General features: G+C 44.2%; 1 protein-coding gene across 2 annotated transcripts in view; it reads right to left on the bottom strand.

Annotated features, from left to right (window-relative positions):
• urm1 (ubiquitin related modifier 1) overlaps positions 1 to 10,510 on the bottom strand; it is a 52,331-nt gene extending 41,821 nt beyond the window's left edge. Inside the window, exons 1-2 of one of the 2 annotated variants that reach the window (XM_041193979.1) lie at positions 10,439 to 10,510; positions 8,169 to 8,239 (exon numbers count right to left, since the gene is read on the bottom strand). In XM_041193979.1, coding sequence (XP_041049913.1) covers positions 8,169 to 8,239; positions 10,439 to 10,473 — 106 coding nt within the window. In that variant the 5' untranslated portion in view covers positions 10,474 to 10,510. The remainder of the gene's footprint in view (positions 1 to 8,168; positions 8,240 to 10,438) is intronic. The other variant, XM_041193980.1, reaches the window with a different exon arrangement.
• Positions 10,511 to 16,890: the final 6,380 nt, after the last annotated feature.

Raw genomic sequence — 16,890 nt, 5'->3', positions numbered from 1 at the left:
CTACAGCCAACCAGAGAGCCGGCTATTCTAGACCTGGTCGTATACAATGAAGCAGGATTAATTAATGACCTCTACATAAACCTCTAGGTAGCAGTGACCATAACAGGATTGAATTTCTCATTCAGTTTGAGGGAAAGAAGAGTGGGTCCAAGACTAGTGTTTTAAACATAAATAAAGGTAATTGCATATGTGAAGATGGATGTTTTAAAATATTTTCGGAATATGGCAGTATTCTGTAAAGAAGAGTGTATGTGTGTGTGAGAGAGAGAGGATAATTAAAATGAGGGAAGGTTAATAGAGACAGCTTAGCTGATGGTAAAGGTACCAGATGCATGCATTTGTAGTGAGAGACTATGGCAAAGTTGGATTTACAAGTAAATAGGCTGGGTGTTTTTAAATTCCATTAGGAGATAAATGGGGACTTGGCTTTCCAGCTGTTAGATTTCAAAGGGGAGTTTAAGGAACTTTTACAACTTACAAAGGTTTCATGAGTAAACAAGGGAAGTTTTTTTTTTACTTGAAAGCAGAGGCAATAGGAAAACATGAAAGATTTTTATGTTTTGGAAAAGTTGAGTTCAAAGAGGTCCTGACGACAATGGAATCTAAGATGAAAAGGATATTTAAGGAAGATGTTGAGCTGAGTTGTGGTGGCTGTGTGGGAGAGATGCCTTGAGACCAGCTCTGTACTGAGAGGAGTGAAATCAAACTAGCCATCCAGTCAAAGCAGAAAAGCCTTTGTTCCAGAAAGTTTGTTTTCTGAATTTTCTTGGATTTCCACAGCAGAGTGAAAGCGTTTGAGGGGTCGTGTGGTATACCTTTACTAAAGTAACAGCAGTTTTGCCTTGAGGTAATATTTCTGGATTTTTATAGTTGAAAATCTATAAAGGGAGCTGTTGCCAAGTAGTTTCCTTGTATGTTCCGATCAAGTGTTTTTTTTGGGGGGGGGGGGGTGGAGAAATGTTTTGTAAGACTGTTTCAACTACGTAACTTTAATCTTGTGTGCTTATGGGTTTTTTTTCTTCTTGTTAATAAATCTTTTAACATTTTGAAATCCTAAAGGTATTACTGGAGTTCTATGCTTCTGGGGTCGGTAGCTTTTCCTCCTCGTTTTCAAAAAACAAAAAAAAAGGTTATGATCAGTAAGACAGGGATCTGACTTGCTTAACACTTGCTATGGTCATAACACAGGAGCAGGAAGACAGAGGTTAAGGGGTAAGTCAGTAGAGATGCAGTGGCAGACACAGGGAGATATTTCATAAACACTCAGCAAAGATACGTTCCAGTGAGAAAGAAAGATTCTGGGAGAAGGATGCACCATCTGTGGCTAACTAAGGAGGTTAAAGATAGTATCAAATTGAAAGTAAAAAAATACAATTCCGCTTCCGCAAAGATTAGTGGTAGGTCAGAACAATTTAAAAACCAGCAAAGAATGACTAAAAAAAAGGATGGAGAAATAAGAGTATAAATAAGATTATAAGAAATAAAAGCTAGCTAGAAGTATAAAAACAGATAGTAAGAGTTTCTAAATTGAGCATTGGCTGTTTAGAGAGGGGGTCTGGGGAATTAATAATGGAAAATAAGGAAATGGCAGAAGCATTGAACAGCTATTTTGTGTCTGTCTTCACTGTAGAATACACAAATAACATCCCAAAAGTACTTGTAAATCAGGAGATGAAAGGGAGGGAGCAACTCAAAACAATTACAATCACCAGGGAAAAGGTACTGAGAAAACTAGTAGAACTAAAGTCTGACAAGTGCCCAGGACCTGCTGGACTTCATCCTTGGGTCAGAAATGAAGTGGCTCTTGAGATAATTAGATACATTGATTGTAATTTTCCAAAATTCCCTACATTCTGGAAAAGTCCCATCAGGCTGGGAAACAATGAATGGAACTCCCCTATTCAAGAAAGGAGAGAGGCAGAAAGCAGGAAACCACCCAACAGTTAGCCTAACATCTGTCATAGGGAAAATACTAGAATCTATTATTGAAGAGGTTAGAGCAGGGCACTTAGAAAATCTTACCACAATCAGGCAGTGTCAACATCGTTTTGGGAAAGGGAAATGTTTAATGAATTTATCAGAGTTCTTTGAGGAAGTAAGAAGCAATGTCGATAATGGGGAACCTGCAGATGTGATGTACCTGGATTTCCAAAAGGAATTTGATAAGGTGCCACATGAAAGGTTATTACACAAAATTAAGAGTTCATGGTGCAGAAGGTAACATATTAGCACGGATAGCGGATTGGTGAGCTAACAGGAAACAGAGAGTAGGGATAAGTGGATCATTTTCGAGTTAGCAAGTTATAACTTGTGGAGTGCCACAGGGGTCAGTGCTGAGTCCTCAACTATTCACAATCTACATTAATGACCTGCATGACGGGACCAAATGTATGGTTGCTAAATTTGTTGATGACACAAAGCTAGGTAGGAGAGTAAGTTATGAGGAGGACATAAGGAATCTGCAAAGGGATATAGACAGGTTAAGTGAGTAGCAAAAATTTGGCAGATGGAGTATAATGTGGGAAAATATGAACTTGTCCACTTCGGAAGGTGGAATAAAAAAGCAGTATCGTATTTAAATGGAGAGAAATTGCAGAATCTGTGGTAGAGGGATCAGGGTGTCCTGGTACATGAATCACCAAGTTAGTATGCAAGTACAGCAAATGATTAGAAAGACAAATGGAATGTTGTCACTTATTGCAAGGGGAATCAAACATAAAAGGAAGGAAGCCCAATTGATTGGCACCACATCCACAAACATTTACCCCCCTACCCACCACCGACACCCCCCCCCCCCCACACACACACACACACACACACACACACACACACACACACACACACACACACACACACACACACACACACACACACACACACACACAGACGCACAGTGGCAGCAGTGGGCACCATCTACAAGATGCTTTATAGGAACTCAGCAAGGCTCCTTAAACAATACCTTCCAAACCCACAACCATGACAAACTAGGACAAGGGTAGCAGGCACTTGAGATAGCAGGGGATTCAGCAATGGTAATGCCATTGAATGTCAAGGGCGATGGCCACAGTTGTATAGGGCTTGGTGAGGCCACATCTGAAGTGCTGTGAACAGTTTTGGTCCGCTTACTTAAAGGATATAATTGCATTAGAATCTGTTCAGAGAAGATTCACAACTAATTCCTGGGATGACGGTGTTATTTTATGAGGAAAGGTTCGAGAGGTTGGGCCTATATCTATTGGAGTTTAGAAGAATGAGGGGTGATCTCATTTTTTTTTTAATTCATTCATGGGATGTGGGCATTGCTGGCTAGGCCACCACTTATTGCCCATCCCTAAATGCCCTTGAGAAAATGGTGGTGAGCTACCTTCTCGAATCACTGCAGTCCATGTGGTGTAGGTAAACCCACATTGTTGTTAGCGAAGGAGTTCCAGGATCTCGACTCAGCAACAGTGAAGGAACAGTGATATATTTCCAAGTCAGGATGGTGAGTGGCTTGGAGGGGAACATCCAGCTGGTGGTGGTGTTCTCAAGTGTCTGCTACCCTTGTCCTAGTTTGTCATGGTTGTGGGTATGGAAGGTATTGTTTAAGGAGCCTTGCTGAGTTCCTATAAAGCATCTTGTAGATGGTGCCCACTGCTGCCACTGTGCGTCTGTGGTGGGGGGGTGGGGGGGGGTGGTAAATGTTTGTGGATGTGGTGCCAATCAATTGGGCTGCTTTGTCCTGCATGGTGGCCAAGCGTCTTGAGTGTTGTTGGAGCTGCCCTCATCCAGGCAAGTGGACAGTATTCCATCACACTCCTGACTTGTGCCTTGTAGATGGTGAACAGGCTTTGGGGAGTCAGGAGGTGAGTTACTAGCTGCAGGATTGCTAGCCTCTGGCCTGCTCTTGTGGACACAGTATTTATATGGCTAGTCCAGTTTCTGGTCAATGATAACCGCCAAGATGTTGATAGCAGGGGATTCAGCAATGGTAATGCCATTGAATGTCAAGGGCGATGGCAATAGTCTCTCTTGTTGGAGATGGTCATTGCCTGGCATGAATGTTACTTGCCACTTATCAGCCCAAGCCTGGATATTGTCCGGGTCTTGCTGCATTTGGACATGAACTGCTTCAGTATCTGAGGAGTCACGAATGGTGCTGAACATTGTGCAATCATCAGCGAACATCACCACTTCTGACCTTATGATGAAAGGAAGGTCATTGATGAAGCAACTGAAGATGGTTGGGCCGAGAACATACCGAGGAACTCCTGCAGTGACGTCCTGGAGCTGAGATTTGTAAAAATTTGTTCATGGGATGTGGGAGTCGTGGCTAGGCCAGCATCTAATGCCCATCCCTAATTGCCCTAATTTAAAGGGCATTTAAGTTGTAAACCACATTGCTGTGGGTCTGGAGTCACATGTAGGCCAGGCCAGGTAAAGACAGCAGATTTCCTTCCCTAAGGGACATTAGTGAACCAGATGGATTTTTACAACAATCAGCAGTGTTTTCATGGTCATCATCAGACTTTTAATTCCAGATTTTTAGTGAATTCAAATTTAACAACCTGCCATGGTGGTCCCGGGTCCCCAGAGTATTACCCTGGATCTCTGGAATACTAGTCCAGTGACAATACCACTATGCCTCAATACCACACTGCCTCCCTATTGACCTCCAATAACCATAGCCATCTTCCTCTGTCGTACATATGACTCCAACCAGCAGAGAGATTCCCCCCCTCCACCAATTCCCATCGACTCCAGTTTTGCTAGGGCTTTTTGGTACCACACTCAGTAAAATGCAGCCTTGATATCAAGGGCAGTCACTCTCACCTCACCTTGGGAGTTCAGCTCTTTTGTCCATGTTTGAACCAAGGCTGTAATGAGGTCAGGAGCTGAGTGGCCCTGGTGGAACCCAAACTGGGTGTCAGCGAGCAGGTTATTGCTAAGCAAGTGCCACTTGATTGCACTGTTGATGACTCCTTCCATTACTTAACAGTTGATCGAAAGTAGACTGAGGGGGCAGTAATTGGGCAGATTGGATTTGTCCTGCTTTTAGTGTACAGGACATACCTGGGCAATTTTCCACATCTGGGTAGATGCCAGTATTGTAGTTGTACTGGAACAGCTTGGCTAGGGACGCGGCAAGTTTTGCCGCATAAGTCTTCAGTACTATTCCCAAAATATTGTCAGGGCCCATAGTCTTTGCAGTATCCAGTGCCTTCAGCTGTTTCTTGATATCACACAGAGTGAATTGAATTGGCTCAAGACTGGCATTTGTGATGCTGGGGGCCACTGGGGGAGGCCGAGATGGATCATCCACTCAGCACTTCCAGCTGAAGATTGTTGCAAATGTTTCAGCCTTATCTTTTGCACTGATGTCTTGGGCTCTTCCATCACGGAGGATGGAAATATTTATGGAGCCTCCTCTTCTAGTGAGTTGTTTAATTTTCCACCACCGTTTGTTATTGGATGTGGCAGGACTGCAGAGCTTAGATCTGATCTGTTGGCTGTGGAATCGCTTAGCTCTATCATTTGCTGCTTATGCTGTTTGGCATGCAAGCAGTTCTGTGTTGTATGTTCACCAGGTTGAGCCCTCATCTTTAGGTATCCCTGGTGCTGCTCCTGGCATACCCTCCTTGCTCTTCATTGATCCGCTGGCTTGGTGGTAATGGTAGGGTGCGGGAAATGTTGGCCATGAAGTTACAGATTGTGGTCGAGTACAATTCTGCTGCTGCTGATAGCCCACAGCGCCTCATGGTTGTCCAGTCTCTCGAGTTGCTAGATCTGTTCGAAATCTATCCCAATTAGTACAGTGGTAGTGCCACACAACATGATGGAGGGTATCCTCAAAGTGATGATGGGACTTCGTCCCCAGGTACCCCACCCAGAGTACCTTCTGCACCCTTTCCACCCCCATTGCTTCCTCCAAGTTGTGTTCAACATGGAGGAGCACTGATTCATCAATTGAGGGAGGGTGGTACGTGGCAATCAGCAGGAGGAGGTTTCCTTGACCATGTTTAACCTAGTGCCATGAGACTTCCTGGGGTCCAGAGTCGATGCTGAGGACTCCCAGGGCAACTCTCTCCCGAGTGTATACCACTTTGCTGCCACCTCCACTGCAAGGATGGTGATGGTGGTGTCTGGGACATTGTCTGTAAGGTATGATTCCATGAGTATGATTATGTCAGGCTATTGCTTGACTAATCTAATAGACAGTTCTCCCACAAGCCCCCAGATGTTAGTAAGGAGGACTTTGCAGGGTTGACAGGGCTGAGTTTGACGTTAGCATTTCCGGTGCCTAGGCTGATGCCGGGTGATCTGTCCAGTTTCACTCTTTGTTTGCTTGTTCTAACTGAGTGGCTTGCTAGGCCATTTCAGAGGGCAGCTAGGAGTCAACCACATTGCCATGGGTCTAAAGTCACAAGTAGTACAACTAGGTCATTAAACTTTTAATTCCAAATATTTTATTAAATTCAAATTCCACTATCTGCCATGGTGGGATTTGAAACCGGGTCCCCAGAACATTACCTTTCTCTTGGAGGGTCTCTGGATTACTAGTCTAGTGACAATACCACTTCGCACCGCCTCCCCAAAATATATTACAGATACAAGATCTACAGCGGACATGACAAGGTGGATACTGAGAGGAAGTTTCCCCTTATAAGAGAGACCAGAACTAGGGGACAGAGTTTAAAAACAAAGGGTCTGTCACTTAAGATGAAGATGAGAAGAAACTCTCTCTCTGAGGGTCAATAGTCTGTGGAATTCTCTTCCTCAGAGCAGTGGAAGCAGGTTCATTGAATATCTTTTAAGACCGAGTTAGATAAGATTCTTAACTGGCAAGAAAGTCAAAGAGTATAGGGGGTAGACAGGAAAGTAGAGTTGATGCCACAATCAGATCAGCAATGTCAATATCAAGATCATGGAGCAGGCTCGAGAGCTCGAATGGCTTACTCCCAATTAATATGTTTGTACATATTTTTGGATGTTCATATAGCAAAAAGTTTATTTTACTAAATTACTGTACTCATGATGGCGTAGCTAAGACTCACTCAATGTTTGCTCAAAGTACTATAAATAGTTGGATAGGTTATTTTTATCTAAGGGTTTTTTTGAGAAACATGAGACAGGGAATCTCAATGAAACAAGCTTCAAACATTACTTCCAGATCTGAAAGACCCTGGCTTGCTTAGTGAAGTGCTGACAAACATCACAGACACAGCGCAATTCTTGTTTAACTTCACTGTCCCCTACAACTTCACCAATCAGACACAAAGCAATAAGTGAGAGTTTAAATTCCAGAAACTGACAGGGATATTGAACTCATGATAAACTAATTACAGAGGTAGTTAAGTGCACAGCAACCAAATTTCAATAGAACAGAGCAAATTATGTGGGTTCGTTGGAACCAATCATTCCCAAGAAGTTATTCATTTAGGTGGGGTCGCAGTACATTGCATGCAAGGGCAGTAGTTTTTGATTTTTAAAGCAAGGTGGACGCAATCGTGAAATACAATCCAAAGTCCGGTGAGAATTCTGTGCGATAAGAACAGAATGTATCTTTATCAGTCATTGTACACCAGTGGCCCATATCTGGGGACATGCATTTAAACTACTGTACACAGAAGTACAAATAGGCTGGATGAAAGATAGTTGTTCTTTTCCCTTGAGCAGTGAGTCTCTGAAACAATTTGCAGGCCTATGTGGGGCATGCTAACTCTGAACAGTGCATCTTCAAAAGGGAGGTGGACCGGTTCTTGACCAGGGCAAGATCGCATGTTGTGGAAGAAAAGTCAATTAACAGATATAAAAAAAAATTGTTGAACTGATCTCCTAGACTGGTTTCCATTGCCTGGGAGGAATATTTCAGAGTTTGCTTCCCCTTAATTAGCCTGGGTTATTAAGCCTCTCGTTGGAGATCACATGACAGCAGGAAGGTGGGCTGCAGAGGTAGGAAGTGTCCAATCGAAAAGCTTCAGTTATCACAAGTGTGGGGAAGGCTTGGTGGAGCAGCTGCTCATTTTCTTATGTCTTGTTCCCAAAATCCTTCTCTCTCCCCCCTCCAATAAACGCACAACAGATGCAATGTTCCATTCCTCTGCTTTGCTACAAGTAGTCACACAGGGGTCACATTTTAAATTCTCTTCTACAACAAGCAGTGAAAGCAAAGTAAATCCAATACTCACATGGTGTTGACTGGCCAGGCAATGTGACGTTTTGATCCTTTACTCCATTAAAGAGCAGCTCAGCACCACCTCTATAATGGATTAATTGCAGAGAAAAAAAGTTGTTATTTAACTCTTCACAAAATGAATGAAAAGAGCAGAGTTAATCCCTTGTTTTATTAAAATTATTTTTTCATGCTATTTGGGCATCACTGGCTAGATCAGCATTTTTATTGCCCATCCCTAATTGCCCTTGAGAAGGTGGTGATGCGCTACCTTCTTGAACTGCTACAGTCCATGTGGTGTAGGTACACCCACGGTGCTGTTAGACAGTCCCAGGATTTTGACCCAGTGACAGTGAAGGAACGGCAATATATTTCCAAGTCAGGATGGTGTGTGGCTTAGAGGGGAACTTGCAGGTGATGGTGTTCGCATGCATCTGCTGCCCTTGTCCTTCTAGATGGTAGTGGTTGTTGGTTTGCAAGCTGCTGTCAAAGGAGCCTTAGTGAGTTCCTGCAGTGCATCTTGTAGATGGTGCACACTGCTGCCACTGTGCGTCGGTGTGGACGGAGTGAATGTTTGTGGCTGGGGTGCCAATCTAGCGGGCTGCTTTGTCCTGGAAGGTGTCAAGCTTCTTGAGTGTTGTTGGAGCTGCACTCATCCAGGCAAGTGGACAGTATTCCATCACACTCCTGACTTGTGCCTTGTAAACAATGGACAGGCTTTGGGGAGTCAGGGGTAAGTTATTTACCACAGAATTCCCAGCCTTTGATCTGTTCTTGTAGCCAAAGTATTTATATGACTAGTCCAGTTCAGTTTCTGGTCAGTGGTAACCCCCAGGATGTTGATAGTGGGGGATTCAGTAATGGTAATGTCATTGAATGTCATGGGGAGATAGTTAGATTCTCTCTTGTTGAAAATGGTCGGATTCTCTCCCATTGAAGATGGTCATTGTCTGGCACTTGTATGGTCCAAATGCAACTTGCTACTTATCAGCCCAAGCCTGGACATGGTCCAGGTCTTGCTGCATATGGGCACAGATTGCTTTAGTGCTTCTGAAGATGAGGAATTGTCAGTGCTGGGGAACAGAACAGCTCTTGACTCATCGGCACCCAGAATCAAACAGTCCAAAATCAGGAAGAGGAAGAATTTAATAAAGTGTCAAGCTCCCTCCATTCTAAACAATACACCTTAACCATAGCCTCAGCAAAGCCAAACTGCACCAGTGTTGCCTGATTTCATGCTGGCACCAAAAGCAGGACACCTATATAGGAACAGAAAAAGCCCATTCAATCCCTCAAGCTGTACAATTTACTGGTTGAACTCACCCCAAATTACCATTAGTTCCAATCTCTGCTTCACTGTCCATTCAAACAGCAAATTAGGCATTGCTTGCGTAGCCATATGGACAGATTGGTGAGAGAGGCAAAATGCAATTAGGCTCAGTATCCCTAAAGCACTTGAGTGGAGAAAACAGTCAGGATTGTCATGTTACTGGTAGGGAATCAGTAATCCCAATCGATCCCATTAGAAACCATGCTGAAACCTTAATGCCGTTAGGTTCAGACTCAGCTGCATATCTCATTGTTAGAGTGATGGACAGCACTCTGTCTAATCTCACATGTGAAGAAAAGATACTACCCTTGAGGTTTGCCACCATTCAGAGAATTATATCTTCCTATGAATCACGATCTTTAAGAGAAAAAAAAAGTGACAGTCTCTGAACTGAATGTAGGAAGTGCTAGGATCAGACTATTGGGCTGAGTGACATGCACTGCCACTGCAACAGAGTGATAGGGAAACTGGTCTTTTACAACATCGTATACAGCAAAAGTTTATTCTCCACCAACCCAACACCAACTGCAATCTCAAACTAACTATGACAATTCATTTATACAGCACCTTTAGTATAATAAAACATCCCAGGAGCATAACAAAGGAAAAACTAAACTGAGCCACATGAGATCAGATGACCAGAAGCTTGGTCAAAAAGGCAGGTTTTCAGCAATGCCTTTAAGAGGGAAGTGGTGGAGTGGAGGGAATTCCAGAGCTGAGGGCCCAAGGCAACTGAAGGCGCGGCCACGAATGAAGTTTCATGAGTTTACAGAGTAAACTGGTCAATACACCGCAGGCCCTGAGACCAGCCTGCAAAGCACAGGCGGGGTAAATTAAACTTAAAACCTCAGTCACCGGCCCGAATATGTCGCCGAACATCAATTCTCTGCCACACAACAAACCGTGCGATTCCTGAAAAACCCTCCGTCTTTCCATTTAGAAACACTCACACACACCTGAATTCCAGATGGAGACCGATGGGCGCCGCCATGTTGCTCCGGTGAACCCGGAAACAGTTGTGCTGCAGCCCGGAAGTGATGAGTCTTTGAGGCAGCTCTTGGATAGAAATCTATGTGTAGCTGGGGGCCTGGGTTCTGGGAGTGTGCAGGGACACCAGCTTAATGGCATTGTGGTCAGCAAATTAATAATGTGTGGCTCATTTTAAAGTTTGATTACAGTCAGAATTGTTATTATGGGCACAAATATTATGGTTTGTAAGTAATTTATTAATAACATTTTTGACTGTATGGCCAGTGGCATTGACTCTATTGACATTTTCATTCAACATTTATGCACTCTTTTTTTTTATTCTTTCATGGGATGCGCTGGCAAGGCCAGCGTTTATTGCCCATCCCTAATTTGCCCTTGAACCGAGTGGCTTGCATGGCTATTTCAGAGGGAAGTTAAGAATCAAGCATATTGCTGTGGGCCTGGAGTCACCTGTAGGCTGGATCGAGTAAGGGTGGCAGATTTCCTTTCCTAAAGGAGGTTCGTGGGTTTTTGCAACAATCGATAATTGCTTCATGGTCACCGTTACTGAGACTAGCTAGTGGCATTTGAACCCGTGTCCCCAGACTATTAGCCCAGGTCACTAGATTACTAATCCAGTGGTATTACCACTACATCACCATCTCCCTCAAAAGAACGTTTTGAAGAACATTAATTGTTCACATGCTCCTCATGAAGCAATCCAACACATACATTTCCGTAAATGACAAGCGAGCCAAGGTGACCAGACAGGAAATTTGATGCAGTTCCTACCGTGGATGCTGTGGCACAGGGTGGAGCACCATGTCTCTTTTTAAATTCATTCATGGGATGTGGGAATTGCTGGCTAGGCCAGCATTTATTACCCAACCCTAACTGCCCTTGAGAAGGTGGTTGCAAGCTGCTTTCTTGCATTGCTGTAGTCCATGTGGTGTAGGTGCACCCTTAGTGCCGTTAGGGAGGGAGTTCCAGGATTTTGAGCCAGCAACAGGGAAGGAATGGTGATATATTTCCAAGTCAGGATGGTGAGTGGCTTGGAGGGGAACTTTCAGGTGGTGGTGTTCCCATGTGTCTGCTGCCCTTGTCCTTCTAGATGGTAACAATCATAGGTTTGGAAGGTGCCGTCGAAGGAGTCTTTGTGGGTTCCTGCAGTGTATCTTGTAGATGTTAAACAATGCTGCCACTGTGCATCAGTAGCAGAGGGAGTGAATGTTTGTGGATGAGGTGCCAGTCAAGTGAGTTGCTTTGTCCCGAACGGTGTCAAGCTTCTTCAGTGTTGTTGGAGTGACATTGATCCAGACAAGTGGAGAGTATTCTATCACATTCTGACTTGTGTCTTGTAGATGGTGGGTGGGCTTTGGGGAGTCAGGAAGTGAGTTACTCACCGCAGGATTCCTAGCTTCTGACCTGCTCTTGTAGCCACATTATTTATGTGGCTAGTCCAATTCTGTTTCTGGTCAATGGTAACCTCCAGGATGTTGATGGTGTTGGATTCAGCAATGGTGATGCCTTTGAATGTCAAGGGGCGACGGTTAGATTCTCTTTTGTTGGAGATGGTAATTGCCTGGCACTTGTCTGGTGAGAATGTTACTTGCCACTTGTCAGCCCAAGCCTGGATATTGTCCAGGTCTTGCTGATTACCCAAATAAGGCTAGATACTAAATGCTGGCAGAATATTCATTCTGCTGGAGAGGTTGGGGGTAGGCATTAGAACTGAACTTAGTCCAGTCCTCACCCTCAGACACTTTGTAGCAGGAGTCAATGAATTAGAACTGGAAACCATCACAGATTTTTCAGTTCCTTTGCATGGGAACAGGTAAAGACAGCTCTAATGGCCCCTTATAGCTCTTGGTCCATTTAGGATTGTTCCTTGTGGAGTATTGAGTGAGTTTAGACTATCTATTTATTGGTTCACCCATGACCTAGCTAAGTGTCAATTTGAATTCTCACAGAAATCCTCCAAGGAATTGAACAAATCTAGGCCTTTATTGCAGGATTTAAACCTGGCGGAAGAGAGTACAACGACAATTTGTATTTATATAGTGTCTTCAATAAAATATTCCAAGACACCTCGCAGATGAAGGATGTAGTTTTGAAGGGAGTGTCTTAAAAGAGGAAAAGGAGGTAGTGAGACAGTGAAATTCAGAGAGGGAATTCCAGACAGGGAGGGAATTCCAGAACTTAGGGCCTTGACAGCTGAAGGCACGGCCATCAATGGTGGAGCCATTAAAATCAGGCAAGCTTAGGAAACCAGAATTAGAGGAATGCAGAGATCTCAGTGTTGTGAGACTGGGGCTGATTACAGAGATAGGGAGGGTGAGGCCATGGAGCGATTTGCAAACAAGGATGAAAATTTTAAAATTGAGGCATTGCCAGACTGGGAGCCAGCTTGGTTCAGCAAACAAAGAGGGGGGATGGTCAAACAGTATATTGTGCTGTTTAGAACACAGGCACAGTTTTGGATGACCTCAGGTGTTTGGAAGGTAGAATGTGGGAGGCCAGCCACACGTTCCTTCCAGCAGAAGCCACCGAATCACTGTCAGGAGCAGGAACCCTGGTCTGATTTCCCCAAACTTGGGTCGAGTTTTCACTTCGGGGCAGGAAACAGGAGTTGGGACTGTTTCCAGGTCTTGAAGTCACCCGGGTGCAGGGTGGAGGGAGAGGAAGCTGCCACTGAACTGGAATTTTGACCAGGATGAGCCCTTAATTGACAGAGAGAGGTTCCTGGTCCAAGTAAAGGTGGCAGATAGGCTCCTGAAGCTGAATGGCCAATCAGAGGCCTTCCAGCTTAAGTGTAGCCGCCTGCAGCAGTAAAGGGTAAGTAACTGAGAGGGTGCTTCAACATGAAAGTGCCCTCTCAGCAACTTATTTTAAAACTCAATTGAGAAATAGAGAAGGCAGCCAGACCAACACAGTGTAGGGAGGCTAGAGGCGGAATCCCCCTGTAGGGTGACCTTTGTCTGTAACCCAAACCAGCCAGAGGGGAGGGCCTGCCTGGAGCACTGCCCCCACTCCCCCCACCCCCAAGGCCTGGGGGCACACCACCAAGGAGTTAAACTGCTCCCTGCCACTTTGGTCTCTGTCAACTGCCCTTAACAATCTTCTTAGGGAGCTTAATTTGTGGATCACCTTAGCAAAAATGGCCAGTGCCAGGAACGGGGAAACAGAAAGCTGGCCAACGGTGGAACACCCAGGCCCTGTCCACCTCCATGTCCAACCTCAGCAGGGCCCAAACATTCTGTTGTAGCACATATACTGTTCCAATGTTCTCTCTAAGCTGCTGTGTGGGTGTGTGGCCATGTAGTGCAACAAACAGCAGGAGCCATGCAGCCAATGTTCCCTTTAACATGTACAGCTACGCAACAATCTTATACAATACAGACTGCAGAGGGAAAATCAACTGGCACGCCAGCTTTTTTATTCATTCATGGGATGTGGACATCACTGGCTGGGCCAGCATTTATTGCCCATCCCTAATTGCCCATGTTCAGAGGGCATTTAAGAGTCAACCACAATGCCGTGGATCTGGAGTCACATGTAGGCCAGACCAGGTAAGGATGGCAGATTTCCTTCCCTAAAGGGCATTAGTGAGCAAGATGGGTTTTTACAACAATGGTTTTATTAGACTTTTAATTTCTGATTTCTATTGGATTCAAACTCCACCATTTGCCGTGGTAGCATTCGAACCCAGGTCCCCAGAACGTTACCCTGGGTTACTAGTCCAGCAACAATACTACTGCACCACCATCTCCCCTTAGCTAAACTTAGCACCTGGCAGCTGTGTGGCTCACATAGGATCTGGGTGCGATCTGCAGAAAATTCTGGGAGTGGAATTTTTCTAATACGAAACCAGGAAGGAGCCAGAGTATGTCAAAGATAACAAGGCTAAGGAGGGTTGAAAGCTGGTTTCATGGACTAGGTTTATATTCCCTTGTGTTTAGAAGATCAAAGGGTGAACTAATTGACGTGTTTAAGGAGTAATTTTGATAGGATAGATGGAGAGTGTCATGAACCCTGAACTTTACAATGTGATTACGTTTTAAAGTGTCCCTTTAACTTAGAGGAAAACAGATGGCTCTGAAAGCGGGGTGGTGAATTCCTGGTAAACACGTCAGTTTGGAGGAACAACCATGTGATATCAGGTTCCCCATTGAGGTGTGGAGTGGCAGCTTTGAGCATCTTTCACAGGATCTCAGAACAAAGAAGAGCTGCTGCTGAATGGCAGGGGGAGGAAGACTGTTGCTCTGGAAAAACAGGGACGACTGTGTTAAAGATCAAGCAGGACGCCCTTGAGAGTTTGGTTTCTGTTCAAAAGCAAAGGGAAGAGAACAGATGGGATTCTTGAAGGTTTAAGGAATGGGAAGTCATCGATGTGTGCCTTGCTGGTGATAATCAGATCCAGAAAACTCAGAGTAGGACGATTGTCGAAGGATACTGGAAGTTTCAACTTGGCATGGCGGGGAGTGGTGACCCTCTGCTGGAGAGCTGGGAGTGATTTTGAGATGGTTCCTTTAATGTTACACTTCTGCCAGAAGTACAAGATAGAGTGAAAAGGTTTTGTTTGACATTTTTCAGTTGCGTTAGTTAGTTAATGCAAAATTTACCTTTTTCTTTAGCTTGATGTATCTGTTGCCTGTTAATTAGTGTTTGTTCTATGTTGATTTTAGTTTTTTTGTTGCACTTGAAGCCTTAAAAAGTGAAATCTTGTCCATCGGTTTATTTTCATTGTCATTGAAAATTTGAAAACTGTAACTGTTAGATTTTAGACGAGCGTATTCAGGGCTTACGGATCCAAGTTGGGTAGATATGGTGAAGATGCAGATTAGCTATGATCCCCTTGAATGGCAGAACATGCTTGAAGGCTAAATAGCCTATTTCTGTCCATATATCCCTGGTCAAAACTTCGCTAAGGTAGTAGACTCTACAATTGCTTAATTGTGAATGGGACAAAAATAAACCAAGATTCCATCATCTGATGTGTATCATTGCCTATGAGAGTGATGAAAGTGGAGACAATCAATTATTTCAAAAGGAAATTGGATGGGCACTTGAGAGAAATAAATTTGCAGGGCTACAGGGAAACAAGCGGGAGAATGGGATAAATTGGATTGCTGTACAGAGGTACAGCATGGATTCGATGGGCTGAATGGCCGTCTGTGTTGTTATAACCCCAATCACAATGTGGGTTTGTCAATGTTTGGTGTCAACAGGATCGAGCAAGGCTGTGATGTCACCCACAGCTCAGTAGGCCGACATAAAGATAGCTCCTTGAATGAAATACTGGAGCACAGTTAACACCAGTGGAACTGTTACTGGGGCATGTTACAGCTCACTGCCAATGGCAACAATGCACTTTTTATATGCATGTTGTTGTCTGGAGTTATGGGTAGTGATGGTGGAGGCTCCAACGTCCTTTCCACCACATGGCTGACCAGCAATCTCTCACACTCTTACCTCCTGCCATTGATGAGTGTTGGAAGGATTTGCAGGTTGACACTCAGCCTGTTTGGCTGCATTATGAACGCATCTTCCTGGGGTGGGACTCCAACCCGGAGCTTCTGGCTCAGAGGCGGGGACATTACCCACTGCGCCAAGACTCTGGGGTAGAACTGTAGCCTAATATAAAATTAAGTAGCCACCTTACGGCGAGCAAGTGTGAATGTTTCTTCTGTATATTAGAAAGGATTTACTGTGGGGGCACAATAATCAAATGTCAAACCACAGCAAATTTGTTATTTTTTTTTAATTTGACTCTGGATGGCTGGGATCCAAAAGGCAAAAACAGGAAATAACTTCTGTCAGTTTGTGTGTTTTTTATTTCTCTCTGTTTGACCCTGACCATGAGCCATGACAAACAGGGGTACAGTCTCTTTAAAATGTCGCAGGAAACATTTGAATTGCAGATCCCCTGCACCACTGGCTTCTGTCAGAGATGCGGGACCATTTGTAGTCTCCCTGTTCATGTGCTAATTGACAGTGAAGCATGCAATGGGCCTCGCTGACCTCGCCGCTTTGCGCAGTTTAAACTGAATAAAAATAAAGGATTAGAGGAAGCCTTAGAACTCCGAATGACACCAACAAGCCCTTCGAAATGCAGGAAGTGGCTCAGTGGGAGCCTCTTGTGTTCACAATGAATTCTATTTTCTAATTAAAGCAAACTGGTCAAACAAAGGACTTTAAAAAATAAACCACTTAACCCAGGCAGCTTTTTTTTAAAAAAAAACTGGTGTTCTCATGGGTCGAGTAGACTGATGTTTAGGGATCTCTGTAAAAGTGTACAAAATAGTGAATGGATAGTGTGTTTGTCAGAAATATTAATGCCAAAGTCTAGGCCTGAATTGTTCTTAAAACCAGTTTCACTGGGTTATCATCTAAAGTAAAAAGACTGTAGTGTCAGCTAATCTCTGTGTTCCAGGTAGCA

The sequence above is a fragment of the Carcharodon carcharias genome, chromosome 8 (assembly GCF_017639515.1).
Source record: "Carcharodon carcharias isolate sCarCar2 chromosome 8, sCarCar2.pri, whole genome shotgun sequence".
Taxonomy (NCBI): domain Eukaryota; kingdom Metazoa; phylum Chordata; class Chondrichthyes; order Lamniformes; family Lamnidae; genus Carcharodon; species Carcharodon carcharias.
This window is presented reverse-complemented; position numbering and strand designations above follow the sequence as displayed.